General features: G+C 43.7%; 1 protein-coding gene across 11 annotated transcripts in view; it reads right to left on the bottom strand.

Moving 5' to 3' along the window:
- The window catches only part of ARVCF (ARVCF delta catenin family member), a 165,067-nt gene that overhangs the window by 65,015 nt on the left and 84,742 nt on the right, over positions 1-15,310 (bottom strand). For all 11 annotated transcript variants that reach the window (XM_029961102.1, XM_029961093.1, XM_029961094.1 and 8 more), the window contains 2 exons: positions 12,716-13,323; positions 6,057-6,556 (listed from right to left, as the gene is read on the bottom strand). In XM_029961102.1, coding sequence (XP_029816962.1) covers positions 6,057-6,556; positions 12,716-13,323 — 1,108 coding nt within the window. The remainder of the gene's footprint in view (positions 1-6,056; positions 6,557-12,715; positions 13,324-15,310) is intronic.

Raw genomic sequence — 15,310 nt, 5'->3', positions numbered from 1 at the left:
TCCTTCCTCAGCAGATAGAATATTAACCTGAGGCTCCCTGTGTCACTACAGCCACGAATTTGTGCATATTCCAGAGCAAACTGAGCCCTGCACCTCCTCTCACACCTTCCCAGCACAGCACCAGAACAACAAAGGTGTGACCTTTGGGTTCAACCTCCTGAAGCTTTAAACCCCACCATTTTTGAGTCAAATCTGTGGTGTCTCCCATCCAAACTGAGTTACAAAACCCAGGCACCTGTTTAGACTTGGGATTCCATAGTAACTAATAAAGAAGCTTGGAGGCAGACAACAGAATGAACACCAGAATGTTTCCTTTAGTCTTCTTCTAAACCCATACAAAAATAATGCCTTTTTGGCCTACTGCCCTTGCCATTCATAGACAACACACTGTATGAGACTTTCATAACCTACTTTTTTAGCTTTAAAACAAGACTGTGTAGGTAAAATATGAATTAATTTTCTCTTTATACCTATTACAATAAATCACCCTTTTGTTGCTGCAAAACACCAGTTGTTAGAGAATAAGAAAAAAACCAAAACCAAGCAGAAAAGGCTAATTGGCTCCATTTTGTTACTGAAGAAAGCCTTTACTTCTCATAATAAACTGTCTAAAAACCATAAAACATATAAAAAATAAATGCAAGTCAATATTTATAATAAGACTATAAAAACTGATGTGTAAGCTACCCCATTAATTTTAAATACTTCACTAGACAATCTTTAGTTATTAAATACCAATTCCTTAAGCATATCAGACTTACTGATATAAAAATTATAACTACAATTAAATCCCTAAATGCATGGCTGGCTCGGGACTTCAAAATTCAAATGCAAAATCTGAACAGCCAGCACTGAACAAGATGGATAAACCCCAGGAAATTATACAGGATAATCATCTCTGGAGCCAACCTAGATTTAAATAGAGAACAGGGGGTGCAGAATTCCCTGGTTGTGGAGGGCTATGCCAGGGTTCCTTCACAGGACCATACATGGAGCATTTGGTATTTGCAGTGGTTAAAAATTCAGGTTCAAGACTGACTTCAGGGGGAGAATATTCCACAGGAAAGGATACAGAAAATAAACACACTGACAATACATTTTTCTTATTCAAAATTATAAAATCAATAATCAAAAGCATCCTTTCAGCTCTAGAGAAAACAAATTCTATGGAAGACACTGATAGTGACAGCCAGGGAACAAATTCAGATCAGACTGTAGCATTCTGCAGCATAAGAAAAAATCCAAGTGAGAAAGAAAAATCCCTCTAAGTTTGACATCCATCTTTAAAAATCATTCCCTGCCTCTATTAGCATAACACACTAATGATCTAACAAGCTGGAAACGCTGTTTTTAAACTCTAAGTTTAATCAATTCAAATGAATAGCACTCCAGAGAAATCATGTCACTAACACGGCAGCACAAGGGAAATGAAGTTATCTCAATTTTCTGGGCTCTTTCACTAAAAGCCTTGGCCTTCTGGACCACACACTGCAGGAGTTTCAGGACTAGACAAGGATGAACTATTGCTTTTCAGATGACGACCACAGTCACAATCAATATTTTATTTGTAAATACTATTTGTAATATGCTCACCTATTTCCAACTACAACCATCATCCCTGATTTTTCAACATATTAACAAGGGACAACAGCTACAAGTTTTTATTTCAAAAGCACTGATTACTGTAAAAATTTATAACAAAATACTGTAAACATAACTTATGTAATATGAAAAGTGATTAGGGCTACAGCCTTAATTTCCTAAAACTCTGCCTCCTTGGAGTTGGGGAAAGATTTCTGAAGAAACTGTGCAGAATATACACATGCTATTCTGAAACCCAGGGGGAACCCTTATTTGGAAAAATCCAATGTCACCCAGAAACCAGAAGCCATTTCATTCCTTTCCTGTGGTCCATACTGGATAGTTTATCATGTAGGAAAATAAAGCACTCTGCAATATATTCCCTGAGCACCTGTTGCACGTTGGTCCTGAAGGCATTTGTTTGACAGACTGGTTGGGATGGAAGTCCCAAGGGCTGGAGCTGTGCACCCTCGGGGAGGCTCAGGTTGGGAATCTCAACATGGACACACCAGGAAAAGGGACCTTCCTCTGACAGGCTCTCTAATGGAAAAGGAAGGAGCAACTCGACTGTGCCCAGCAGGGTGAACACAGCAGGGACTCCAAGAGAAGCCCCCAGGGAGCAGCCAACAAACAGGACCCCAACCCCCCGTGCCCGGGGGCGGGAATTCTGAGCCCGCTCATCCATCTGCCAGTCACCACTCGAGCGTCACAGCAGAACATTTCATCTGCACAGTATTTTGAAGGTCAATCATTTTTCAATTACAGACAATTTGGCAGCGGGAAAATCACGTCCTGCACCACTTAAAATCAGTGCAATGTCATTAAACAACAAAATTACTCCAATGTTCTCACGAAGAACAAAATTATTCATTAAAGCGACCAACTTCTGATTGCTTTTCAAAGAATGTAATAGAATTTTGGTCTTGCATATCTGATGGGAACATTTCCTCCACAAAAACCTTATCACTCAAGATAAAACTTTTGTAGCTTTCCCAATCAGAACAGATTTAATTCCTTATCAGCCTAATCCTCATTTCTCTGTTTCTCAAGAAAATGATCCACTGAGAGTTCAGCAGTACAGCTGCAAGCCTAGAAAGAGATGCAAGTAAGAAATTCATGGAATACTTCTCAACACAACTCCACTCATGATTTATTTATGGACACCCTAACAGTTAAATCAAGCTTTTCTCAATGCAATAACATTTTGTAACTCCATGCTTTAAAAAGAAAGAAAAGTGAGATCTGTGGTATTTTCTGAATGTATCTTGAGTCTTGAAGGTGTTTTTTACACACTCCACAGATGAGGGACATCATGTTTTAGTGCTGTTTGCAGGTATATTGAGAACATCTGGTAAAACAAAGCTGGCACTAACCAGAGAAGTTTTTCAGATTCTTGTAAAACCAGTGCTCCCTAACAGAAAGAAGCTACAGACTGGCTTAGTCTGGCAGTAGTGGTGTGTAGTACACAGCCTGCTTCCAAAATTCCATGTCAATACTGTTGTCTAATTTGTGTTCTCCAAAAACAGATCTCCTGGGGATTGGTCAAACGAACACACTCCTGACCCAACAAACCTCACCTGTTCAGCACTGGCACGACACATCTGATTCTTCCCTCACGCTCCCCTGATCTGCATCCACCTCTGAGCTGTTTGTAACATACTGGGGTGGCTTTTCCCCCTCCATGAACCCAGTGCCAGACCCAGCTGGAGGCAGATCCATCCTGCTCTGGACAGCTGTGCTGCTGCAGCAGAGCCCAAGCAAGGAGAGGCCACAGAGCTGGACTAAAGCCAAGGACTGACTCCAATGAGATGGGAATGGTGCTGTCTCCTGCCAGAAAACAGCCACTCCAAACAGTGTGTCCCACGTGCTGCCATGGACCTCCTGTCCTGCAGGCAGGCAGTGTGCCACACCCAGAGAACCAAAACTGCAAGCCTGGAAGTGCTCTTGAATTCAGACAACTGAATTATTTAAACTTCTTTAAGTTACTTAAGTCTCTTTGGAAAGCAGGATTATTTTATCATTTATCCACATCTGGGATGAGCTGATGATTACTGTTCAGTTGTTGAAAAGCAGCCAGTATTGAGTTAAAGAAATATTAAACCAAAGAAAAGTCAATGTATCACACTGAACTTCAACCTGTTAAAAGCAATAAACAAGCAAACCCTGGATGCTGTTATGTTCCCTTCTCTTTTCATTGCATTGCTGGTGGAGTCTCCAGAGATTTCACTCCAGACAGAATGAAGAACTTTGGTGGCAAAGGCAGGCTTGGGTTTATCACTAGGGAAAAGCACCCAAGATGGGAAGCTGAGATTGCTTCCAGGAGAAGAGCAGAACTGAGGTTGGAATTCCTGAGGCTGCACAACACAGGCCTTTTGTAGCAGCCCTGCCTGAACGCTCCCTCTGCACTTCAAGCTGGCTCTTGTTTCTCCCTGCTGACTCCTGGAGCTCATTTTACGAGTGGACAATTGCACATTATCAGCCAGAGCTTTGAACACGACTGCCAGGGCAGCAGCAGCAGCCACAGAGGCATTGCTGGAATACTCCTCTCCTATGCTGCTGCTTGAATGGCTCACACCAGATCTGCCGAGATAGTTTTAGAGGTGCAATGAAATTATTCCTGGTTAGGTGGAGATTAAATGCACATCATCTGTTACTGGACATCTGTTTAGGTTAATGCCCTTAGTATTCCTGGTGTTTTCCAGTAAGAGGAAATAAAGAGCTCTAAATAACAAAAAGCAAAGTGGAATAAAACTACTGCATTTAATTAGCAAGAACTACTGCCAAATAAAATGCATTTGAACTGTAAAGCTAATTAATCAACTGGAAATCAAAGCAATCGTCATTTATAGTGAAAAGGAAAAACATCCAGTTTGTTTTTGTCATCTCAGAAGTGACTGATTACCACTTAGCATTATAATGATATTCCTTCAGAGTAAATTATAGACTGGCTTCACCTTTCTTGAATATAAGGAAATAAATTTATTGCTTCTCAGCGCTCCAGAAATGAGTTTTGATTAAACTAGAACAGTAGATAAACAGATATTCTTTATTTAAAAAAATAAATAAATTTCAGTCTGCCATCATACTAAATGAGCACAACAAATGGAATATAAATACTACCTGCAGAGTTTCCATGTTACGAGGCAGAGCACAGCCAGCTCTCAAAGCACAGCCAGCATGTGCTACTTGGAGGTTCTCTGACAAGAGACAGCTCTCCTTTGCCAGCTCCCTGGAAAAATATCCCTGCTAGTTTCAACACTGTATATTTAGACCTAGTTTGCTAAATATCCTGTAATGGCTGGAGAAGAACAGATGGAACACCCAAGGCCATCGCTCATCTCAGAGAATTATAACTACCAGTAAAAACTTGGAGAGCTACTATAATTTTCTGCAGAGATTACAGAATTATGATGTTTACCTCTAATGGCTTAATCCATGTTTGTAATAAGGTCTGCCTGCAGAATCCAACACTGATAAGGCAGTAAACAGTTTCAGCCCTGGACCCATTTTCACCCTCACAAGCTTTCTGAGAAATTCTATTCTGGCACTGAAATGCACTGGAACTGCTCTGGTCTCCATCCAAACATCCCCTGCGGCTGCCGAGTAGAGAAAGGGAAATCCATTTCACTCCTCATGATTTATGGGAGACTGAAGAACAATATCTTTCTCCTTACTTTATGAGCTGACATACTTTTCCACCCTTTTCCACTTAATGGCTGAACTTTGAAACTTGGTATATACTTTATTACTCTTTTTGGACGATGTCCAAGACTAAGTTCAAACAAAAACAGGTTAAATAATGGAGTTATAAATGTTTGAAAACTCCCTGCAAAGTGTGCATGAATTCAGTAACCTAAAATGTAATTCTCCATTTTCCCATCATTGCAACAAACATCCAGAGCATCTCAAAAGCAGGCCCTACACTCCCCAAAACCTGAGTTTTTCAGCCCAGAAGTGCTGCAACTTTATATACAGCCTGAGAGTCCTCAGCAGCAGGCTGGAAGTGTTCCTGAGGAGACTGACTGTTCCATAAATATGAAGGAGCAGGGACATGGCAGTAGGATTGTTTTGTAAGAGATTAACAAGGAAAGATTTAGATTAGCATATCTTACCTCATGATTACACCACGCTGAGGGCAAGTGCACTACAAATTACCTGCCAATGAAGTTGCTATAACTCATTTAGGCTCCAGTAACTCAACCACATGCAGTTGTATGCTACATCCAAGAAAGCATCATCCATCTCTCAGCAGCCAGGAAAGCCAAGTGCCCCACACGCACAGACAATCTCAATCCTCTCCTGACAGCCACGTGTGCCTTCGGCGCTCCCGCACCGCGGACGTGGTGCAGCTGAGGAAACAGCTGCAGCCAGGCAGTTAAATTCCCCCTCAGTGCTCTCATCTCCAGAAATTCTGGCTCCTGAGCTGAAAGGCCTGTTCTAAAGACTAATTCATTAAAGACAACACAGACACCGACCTGTAATTAGCTCTCTGACTTCCATGTCGTTTGTTTTCCGCAGCAGTCTGATCAGTGCGGGGATCCCATCACAGTTCTTTATGGCCACTTTGTTCTCGTTGTCCTTCCCGTAGGAGATGTTCCGGAGAGCCCCGCAGGCCTTGCGATGGACCTCAGGCTTGGGATGGTCCAGCAGGCCCACCAGGATGGGGATCCCCTTGAGGTGCCTCACGTCCTTTTTGATCTTGTCGTTCTCGTAGCACAGGTGCTGCAGGTAGGCCGCGGCGTTGGACTTGACGGGGTCGATGGGGTGGCTGAGCATGGCGATGACCTCGGGCAGGTCGGGGTCCCTCCAGCGGGGGTCCTTGCGGATGCTGTCGATGGAGGGGGAGCGCTTGCCCAGGCGGTCGATGCTGGCCATGCTGCCCCGCTCGGGCTGGGCCAGCGGCGCCGCGTAGCCGCCGTGCAGGTACGGGATCCTCTCCTCCACCATCTCGGGCTCCATGGGGTCCTCGTAGCCCCTGCGAGAAACAACGGCCCCAGATAAAGGAAGGGGGAAAAGAAAGGAAAAAGGCACATTTCAACAGCTGTAACTGAGGCAGTACAGTGATTTCAGTGAGCAAACCTTTCAGTATCACAAGCATCATTAGGGGCAGCGTGTTTACAATTTCCAATAATTTATTTGTAGTAACTTGAAAATTAACCATAGTGGAGTTCTCGGCAGTGATGGGACTCCAGCACAGTGTTTGTTTGGCTGGCAATGAAATGATGACAGGAACTGCAAGCCATCAAACAGATTGCTTCCATTTTGGTCACTTAGCAAAACAATTACAGTGGAGCTGGATTACATTCAGTAGGAAACACTGATCTTCATTAATGCTGCTACTTCTGCAACGAACCAAACTCTAATTAAAGGTATTCAAGGCCTGGGCAGAGACCACAGACAGTTTTCAGCACATCTGAGAAGTTCCAGTACACTTCAATGTTGATGCTCACACCAGTGTACTCCAACACTCTTCTCAGTCAATATTACCATAAACCAACTTCTCAGGTGTAACTTCTTGTCAAACCATCAGCACCCTTTTACCTTACTGTTTTTTCCTGGACAGGTTCATTACTGTCTCAGTATTGCCATTCTCACAGTCAAGCAAGTGGTTTTAACTGCTATAAAATGATTCTTAAAATCTTTCATCTGAAGCACTGAGTGATGTTATTGAACCATTTCTGATGTCATGCTCAAGTACAGACTCCCAGAACTCAGAAAGAAAACAGAGTGTTCTGTTATCCCAAAGGGACTGCTAATTAAACCAGGTTCTGGGGAGAGGAGCAACCGGAGGTGGAGACTGAACTTAGCCTGGTACAATTAATGCTTTTAATGTTAAAAGTGCCTCTCCTGACTTTAAGTTGCTTTAATTGCTGTTCTAGACCATAAACTGAATGAAAGGATAAAAATGGGCAAGTATCCAAACCCCAGAATGAATCTGAAGAAATCCTTTTATTGATGCAGTATTTGTGTATGTATAATTCAGTAGTTGCTCTACACAGTAATTTACACTGCCTGGACAGTCCTATCTTCTGTTAGAGTACAAAGCTGTTTCCATCGTTCCAAGAAGAAAGCAACAACATAGAAAAGATTTACTTTTATGCATGTACACAGGGCAGAAGGATTAACAAAACTTTTTAGCTACTCCTCAAGCAAAATTCTATTTTCACAAATGCAAATTTGTGATAACCAGCATTAAAACTGCAACAAAATCTCATTTCTCAAACTCATCCTCATGTTAAGAGTTCTTACTGACTGCACAAAAGAAAAAGAGCAGAAGATTAATTTTAATAATTGCCCTCTGCACAGCTGTTGCTTACTGGACTTGGTAACCTGCAATTCAGCATGTCTCAGTCCTGTGAGCTGCCACAAGATAACTGTGCACCACCTCAATTACACCTGCACAATTAAGTCTCTCTCTTCCCCTCATCCGTGCAAATACACAAAGATAATTACTGTCTCGGGATGCAGTTTGTTTGCTTTATTTCCATAAAGCCCTCCAAATAGAACCACACAGATGGGCCCATCTTCCTCACTCCGTATCCTCTTCCCTGTGCCACACAAAGCTCCTTGGTTTCATTACATTTGCCAAAATAAAACTTCAGTTAGGACTTTAAATTGCAATGCTGTCATGACAGAAGAGAGAGCACTACATAACTGGTGGTTACAATTTCCAATTGTTCATACAGTCCATCCCTACATGAACCATTCACCTATAACTGTTCCTGCCAACCCCAACCTGCTCCTGCTGGACCATCTCCTCAGAGAAAAAAGATTGCACATCTAACACCCCCATCTCAGCACACAAAGACAGCTACTTTGAAACAAGACAGTGGCTCTCAAGTACCTGTAGAGAAAGGATGAATTCAAAAAACACAATTGCTGAAGGAAGCCCACACAGGTCAGGTCCAACACACCTGTGAGGATGAAACAGTGTCAAGAGCCGCTGGTTAATGCACCGTAACAAAACTCCACGACTGTACAAGGCAGCAAAGAAAACACCTGAACACTTGACCCTGGAAGACCCCAATCATTATCTAGAAACTCTGAGATCCTGGTATGACTTAAGAGCTCCACAAGAAAGCCCAGTGAGGGCAATTATCACATCAATTCAGAGTCACATGACTGAACACAGATCAAGGCTGAAGAAGGTTAAAAAAAACAGGGGAAAAAACCCAACCAAACAAAACCAACCACAAACCAACCATACTGCAATTAAAGAAAAAGAATGCTGAAATATTCAGAGCTTCCCTTGTATAATATCAGCTTTGCCACTGTTTAACAGCACTGAAGGGAAGGAGTTTACCAAAACAGATCATCTGAAAGGAGCAAAACAGCTGCTGAGGCAGCACAAGGCAGAAGTGCCACAGACCCCGAGTGTCTGAGCAGCCTGGGCCATGTCCCACGTCCTCTCCTGGAGCAGGGGTTCCAAGGACAGGGAAGGGTGGACTGGCCAACAGAGAAGAAGTCAAAAGCACATGTCTATCAGGGAGTTAAACACACCCTGATCACTAACACATTTATACACAAGGAGAGTAAAGAAATCATCCTTTTGAGTCAGACTGGTGCAGGCCAAACACCATTTTTCACTTTCAGCAGCAGCTGTGCCGGGAAGGAAAAGCCACGGCACAGAACAGGGGCAACAAGAGCTGCAGCAGATCCAGTCGATGGTTCTCAGGAGGCCAAGAGCTCTTTACTCCCGGGACTGAGGAGCCTGGTACTCTGCCAGACTGGCTGACTGCAGGCAGCTTGCCTTCCATCTGTCTGAGCCAGGCAGCTGAGTTTTCAGGATGGCACGGGTCTCACTAATCACCTGTCTCAGGGCACTGATCAAAACATATTCCAGCACAGATAAAATGGGGAAAGAGCTTGTGCATTTATCATCTTCCTCGTGGCTTCAACACAGGCACATCTGAGTAAACAGGTGAGGGATTTAAACATTTAATCCTCAACAACTTATACAAGTGTTACATTCCCCACAGTTTGCAGCTGGCGTCTGCTTTGGATAAAAGACCAGAAAGGCTTCAGAGTTCAGTTGGGAACTTTGTGCCAAACACTGAAGAGGAAACGTGAAGACTCTGCAAGACTGAGGTTCTGCTTTTGCCAGGCTCTGTCCCCTGAGAGGAGACACGAGAGGATCCAAAATGGGAGTGAATCCTCTGCTGAGACAAGTCTGAATTATGGGCCACATGGTTAAAACACCGAAATCCACTGGACTGGAACCACCTAAAAACTGCCAAGGGCTGAGCTCAGGTTCCTTCAGGTTCCCTCCTGCCACACTGAACTGCCACACCAGCCTTCTGCCACCACAGAGGAACAGACTGAGAGCAAATTCAGCTAAGGCAGAGGCTCAGAAAAAAAACCAAGGTATTTTTCAAAATGTCCATGGTGTTTGCTTTGCCCTGTTCTGCCCAGGCATGTCCACAGCTCCTGGCCCACACTGCCCCATCCCAGTGCTGCCCACACACACCTGGAATGAGCAGGCTTGGAACAGAAGTGCTGACTGACAGTTTACCTGCAAATATAGGCCTTTATATCTGGGATTCAAAAAAAGACATCAGAAGAAGAAGAAGACTGACATGCACGTAACACCCATATTCTTGCACTGTCTATACACAACACAAGCAGGAAAGACCTACTGTTGCAGTTATTTAATCTAAAATCTGGCTCATTTCATGGTAATAATTTGGACCATGAAATGACCACCAAACGTAGTTTCAGTCTCTTAGATCAGGCTTCTGACACGGAAAATTTAACAGCAGAAAACTGTTTTGTTGTTGATTTAGTCAACATAAAAAATTTATATCCTGTCTAGTCTGGAACAGTAACACTGGCAATAGCTGCTCCAGAGTCTGCAAGTGCAAACTGCAGTGATCCACTACGGAAAGGAATTACCACAGAGGCAAGGAAAAGCTGAACAGAAGATAATTTAAATAAACAAGATGAATTATGATTTAGCATTTTTTCCCAGTTCATCTGCGTTAACTTCAATTTAATAATCAAGAAATATTCAAATAATAGTAGGGATGCCTTTTGCAAATAAAAGATACCCAGTACTTCCTGTTTCTCTTTCAAAAAGGACTGTATGGAACAGATCTAGCAACACTGTAAGACTGCTATAGTAAAACACCTCCTAATATAATAAATGCAACCCATCAAATGAAGAAAAAAAGGTAATAAACCCAATTAAAGATTTGTAATTACCCTCATAAGTAAACTTGAGTAGTATTAAATCAGTATTATACACCCCAAATGCCTTTCACTCTCTCAATTTATTATGCAGCCTGACTTACACCAAACCAGAGCACAGGCTGAGGGAAAGAACATTAAGTACCAGGTACTCTTGCAGAAAGTAATATATCTCCCATCAGAGACTCAGTATAAAAGAAAACAAGAAAGAAACCCAGGCACAAGCACAGAAGAGCCAACAGAGGGAATATCTGCCTTTGTGCATTTCTCTGGATTTGTAGATGTTTGTGAGGAGGCACATTTTTCCCCAATTGAAAACTAAACATAGGCAGCTTATGAGGTTGGTGATGACAGAGGGGAAGTGCAATAGGTGTTTATTTATCTCTGTGATCCAGTGGAGCAGCCAAGGCATGGGAAGAACAATCTGTACTTGCAATCCCCTGAGCAGGATCCCCCCAGACACAGCCGGGCTGCCCCCTCCTCTCCAGGGAGCCCCACTCACTGCCACCGCCTCCGAGGAGAAACCTGCACTCAGTCCCCTCACCCAGGACAGCTTCAGCCTGGGAACTCACAGGGAAGGTTCTTCTTCTGCCTTTAAACCATTAACAAAAGGGGCAGCAGCTACTGGGAAGGAACTGAGAGAGAACTCAGCGGGTCGCTCAGCGCGAGAATTCCACCTGTGACACGATGAGGTGGCCAAGCTGAGGGCTGGTGCAATGCAGAACATCTACCAGGGCTGTTCTTAAATCTGCTCTGCACACACAAACTTTGGAAAGCAGAAATGCCACCGATGGATCACATTCCGTTAATCATTTTCACAGGAATAACTTACTTTACAAAAAACTAGAGAGGAATAATAAGTTAGTAATTACCCTCATCCAGTACAAAGCACTATTTGTAGTCTTCAGTTTCTTGTAGATCAGTAGCATATCTGAAATGCAGGTTCATTGAATTGTTCAAGCATTTCTTTGAAATGTCAAAAAGTAACTACTTATGAAGAGGCCCTCACACAATCTTCTTATGTTCTCAACAGCTAAAGTTTGCTGCCACAGTCAGGCTAATTATTTGTCAAAGCCTCTTGATCATATTAAATAGGAGGAAAAAAACACAACAAAAGAAATGTAATAGAAAAATTGTGAATTGGTCCTATCCAAAGTGCAAGGAACAATAAATCAAAGAGATGTTAAAAAAACCAAAAAACTTTTAAAATGCAAATGAGTAGGTTCTAAGAATACTTTTAATTCTTCATCTTGCATACAGTTTGAAAAACTTTAATAAAAATTTAAAATCATTGATACCTGACTGTTTTTAAATGAGAAATGTAAACTTGTTTAGTGGCAGAGGAGCACCAATTCAAGTCTGATAGACTGCTCAGTATTTTGGCACCCACTGGGTGCAGATGTTCCCTTTAGCCCTGTAAAACATGGATGTGGTTCCACTGGTGGCAAAGCTTGCAAGGTCAAAGACATCCCAGGGGAACTTAAAGGGTGCAGCAGGTATCAGCTCGTCTGCAAGCCCAGCCAGCTGTTCATGATTTTGTTTGACACATATGCACACAGCCACACCTGCCAGAAGTCTCACAGATCACAAACCCCTCTTTTCACCTTACTAGTATGGGATGGCTCCAAGGCAACACAATCCAGTCACAAGTCTTTTTTAAGAAAAGAAAAAAAATTAACTTAGCCCCCTTGTACAAGATCATCCTTTTTTCTAAAATCAACCTGAACTAAGCAGCCCAGAAACACAGTGTGAGGGTTCTTGAGCCCTACCCTCACTCTCTTTTGTACTTCATGTGTGTTTTGCAGTCATTTATGGGCTAATGACAGGGGCGACCTGTTTTTCTGTCACATAACTCCAGAACTCACCAGATCAGTAACACTTTGAATGCACGTGATCGAATAAGCCAAACAGCAGCAGGTCAGCACTGCAAGGAACAAAGGGGGTTTACCTTCCTTTGTGAGGTCTCCCTCTCTCTGGCACACCTGCAGACGTCCTCCTGTTCACAGTGGAGTAATCAGGATCCAGTTCATAGCCTTCATCATCCACTCCCAGGCTGCGGTTGTCGTCCTCCAGTCCGTAGGGCTCCGGCTGGAAGCGCTCGGGCTGGGAGCGGTTCAGGTCGGCGTTGCTGCCCACCGGCACCTGAGGCTGGGCCACGGGACCGTAGTTGTCCCTCCTGCTTGGCAAAGTGAAGCTGCCATCGTCGGGCCGGTAGGCGCTCCCCGGCACGTAGGCGTAGCGGGGCCGGTAGCCGACGCCGCGGGACAAGCTGCCGTAGCTGTCGGAGAGGTCCCCGTAGCCGTCGTGGCCGAGGTACGGGCGGTACTGGCCCTCGTGGCTCTCGGGGTAGGAGTCGTTGTAGCTGTTGTAGGACCTGGTGAGCGTGGAGGACGCCTGGGGGGTGATGTAGCGCTCGCCGTTCTTGAGGTACCTCCTGTCGATGGAGTCCGTGTAGCTGCCCATGGGTGACGAGCCGTCCATGGCGGGCAGCCCGTCCGGGCCCAGCGGCACCTGGCGCACCGTCCTGGTGGTGACCGTCTTGACCATTTTGGTGACCTGGGAAGAGGCAGGGAGGACATGTGTTAACCTGCTCCTTGCTGCACAACGGGATGAGACACACGGGGAGCTGAAGAGTGAAACGGGGAGGGCACCACAGAGCAACCACAGCGACGTGCCACTGAACAGAGCACCGGGGCACTCGCGGGCTCACCCGTCAGCTTTCGGACTGAAGAGTGGACAAATATTTCTAATAAAGGCTAAAAGACACATTCTAGAGCCAGAGCTAAGTGCACTCTGGGCTCTTTCTACCACATCAAAATCACTGCAGACACGTGACAGTGCATGGAAGCAGCGCAAAGTCATTACAGCAGTTCCAACTTACCCAAAATGTTTTCAGGAGACATCTGTCCTAGAGAAGACTTTATGATGCTGAGGAGCCACAGCCTGTCCTCCCACAATTAGCATAAATATCACAACACATTCACTAGTTTGACAGAAATAAAGTTACATGCTCTTACGTGATCTGGATCAAGTTTGCACCACTGTGTAACTGGATGGAGCTCAAATCTGGCAGCAGTATTTAGGAAACCGTGATCTCAAACAGAAAAGTTCTGGGCTTCCAGATTCTGGACAACAAACCTGCTTTCTCCTTTAAGATATGCTGACATCCAAGAATCACCATACAAGCCCAACAGGTAGTTGTTTTCATTCCTTTGTTTTGCTGACTAACATATTTGCAATAATTAACACCACAGTGTTTTTGCAGCCGGAACCACCTGGGAAAACTTATTGGGCTGGACAAGATTGTTTAAAACGTTTAAAGAAAAATCTGTCCACAAATACATCTTTATCTTTTCTTCCATAAATCACATTTCATTTCAACAGAGAACTGACAAAAACTGGTTAAGTGTCCAGAGGGCCTTTGTGTTCAGGGTTTTTTGCTAAAGGGTAAGGACAGACCCCTCAAGACTTTGCAAGAACGTTCCGCCCTTCGTGGGAAAGTCTGGTAATCTGTTTAACACAGTTCTGGACAAAAGCCACTATTATTACAAACTAGCAAAGAGCCTTCTGTTTGGGTTGGTATCTGGGGTCCATCAGCTCTCTGGACTGTCTTCCAGAGTGACCAGCAAAGGCTCTTTTGAGAAGAATACAAAATTCGACAGAGGCCAATCCATCCTTGGCAGCCCTAGCCCTAATAAAGTTACTTTAACCTATAAAAAGTTACCCTAACCCTAGAAAATGGTGACTTTCAGCCCACTGTAAAAAACCCAACCAAGCAACAAAACAGCACACCCACAAAGGTGAGAAGGAGAATCAACACCCCTCCCACAGTGTTACACACAGCAGGGGAGGAGCACAAAAGAAAACTAACAGATATTTTGGGTTTCTTAAGTATTACAGACGTAACTAAGCATCAGCAACCACACTTTTCTTCATGTGAGCCTCAGAATGAAATGTGTATATCGAGAGAAATGGTAACTATAACATGAAATCCTGGATCACCCAATGGCTCTGAAGTCCAAATAGATATTTTGACCTATAGCCCCCAATTTAAACATTTAGATTGGCAACAGATAAGCCAAACTGCTGCAAAACAAAATAATTAGAGTACAACTCTTGAAGTGGCTCCAGATATGTCCTCTAGCCAGATGTTTTCACACAGAAACCCCAAACAGAAAAAAAATTCACCCAAACAGCATTTCTTTTCCTAGAGACATCTGTGAGCAAATGATACTTCAAGGTAATGAAGTAATGAAATCCTCCAAGGCTGAAAGCAGCACAAATGGCTCTCCAGCAGCAGCATAATCAACAACATCACGTGTTGAACACAGCACAGCCAGGTACCAACATGACCTTGGTGTCTGATGTGAGCCAGAGCTGAAAGAGCTCTCCTCTTCAACCCTACTGATTTCCTTAGCAAGAAAACACCAGGAAAGATGCCCTCTTCCCTGCCTCCCAATCTTCTCTCCCTTTTCTAAAAAGCACAATTTTAATAACAAGAAGAGAGGAAACTAGAAACTAAACATTTCTGTCATGACACAGA

The sequence above is a fragment of the Manacus vitellinus genome, unplaced genomic scaffold (genome assembly GCF_001715985.3).
Source record: "Manacus vitellinus isolate BGI_N305 unplaced genomic scaffold, ASM171598v3 scaffold_31_pilon, whole genome shotgun sequence".
NCBI classification, from domain to species: Eukaryota; Metazoa; Chordata; class Aves; order Passeriformes; family Pipridae; genus Manacus; species Manacus vitellinus.
The sequence above is the reverse complement of the archived record's forward strand: the minus strand, read 5'-3'. Positions and strand labels throughout refer to the sequence as shown.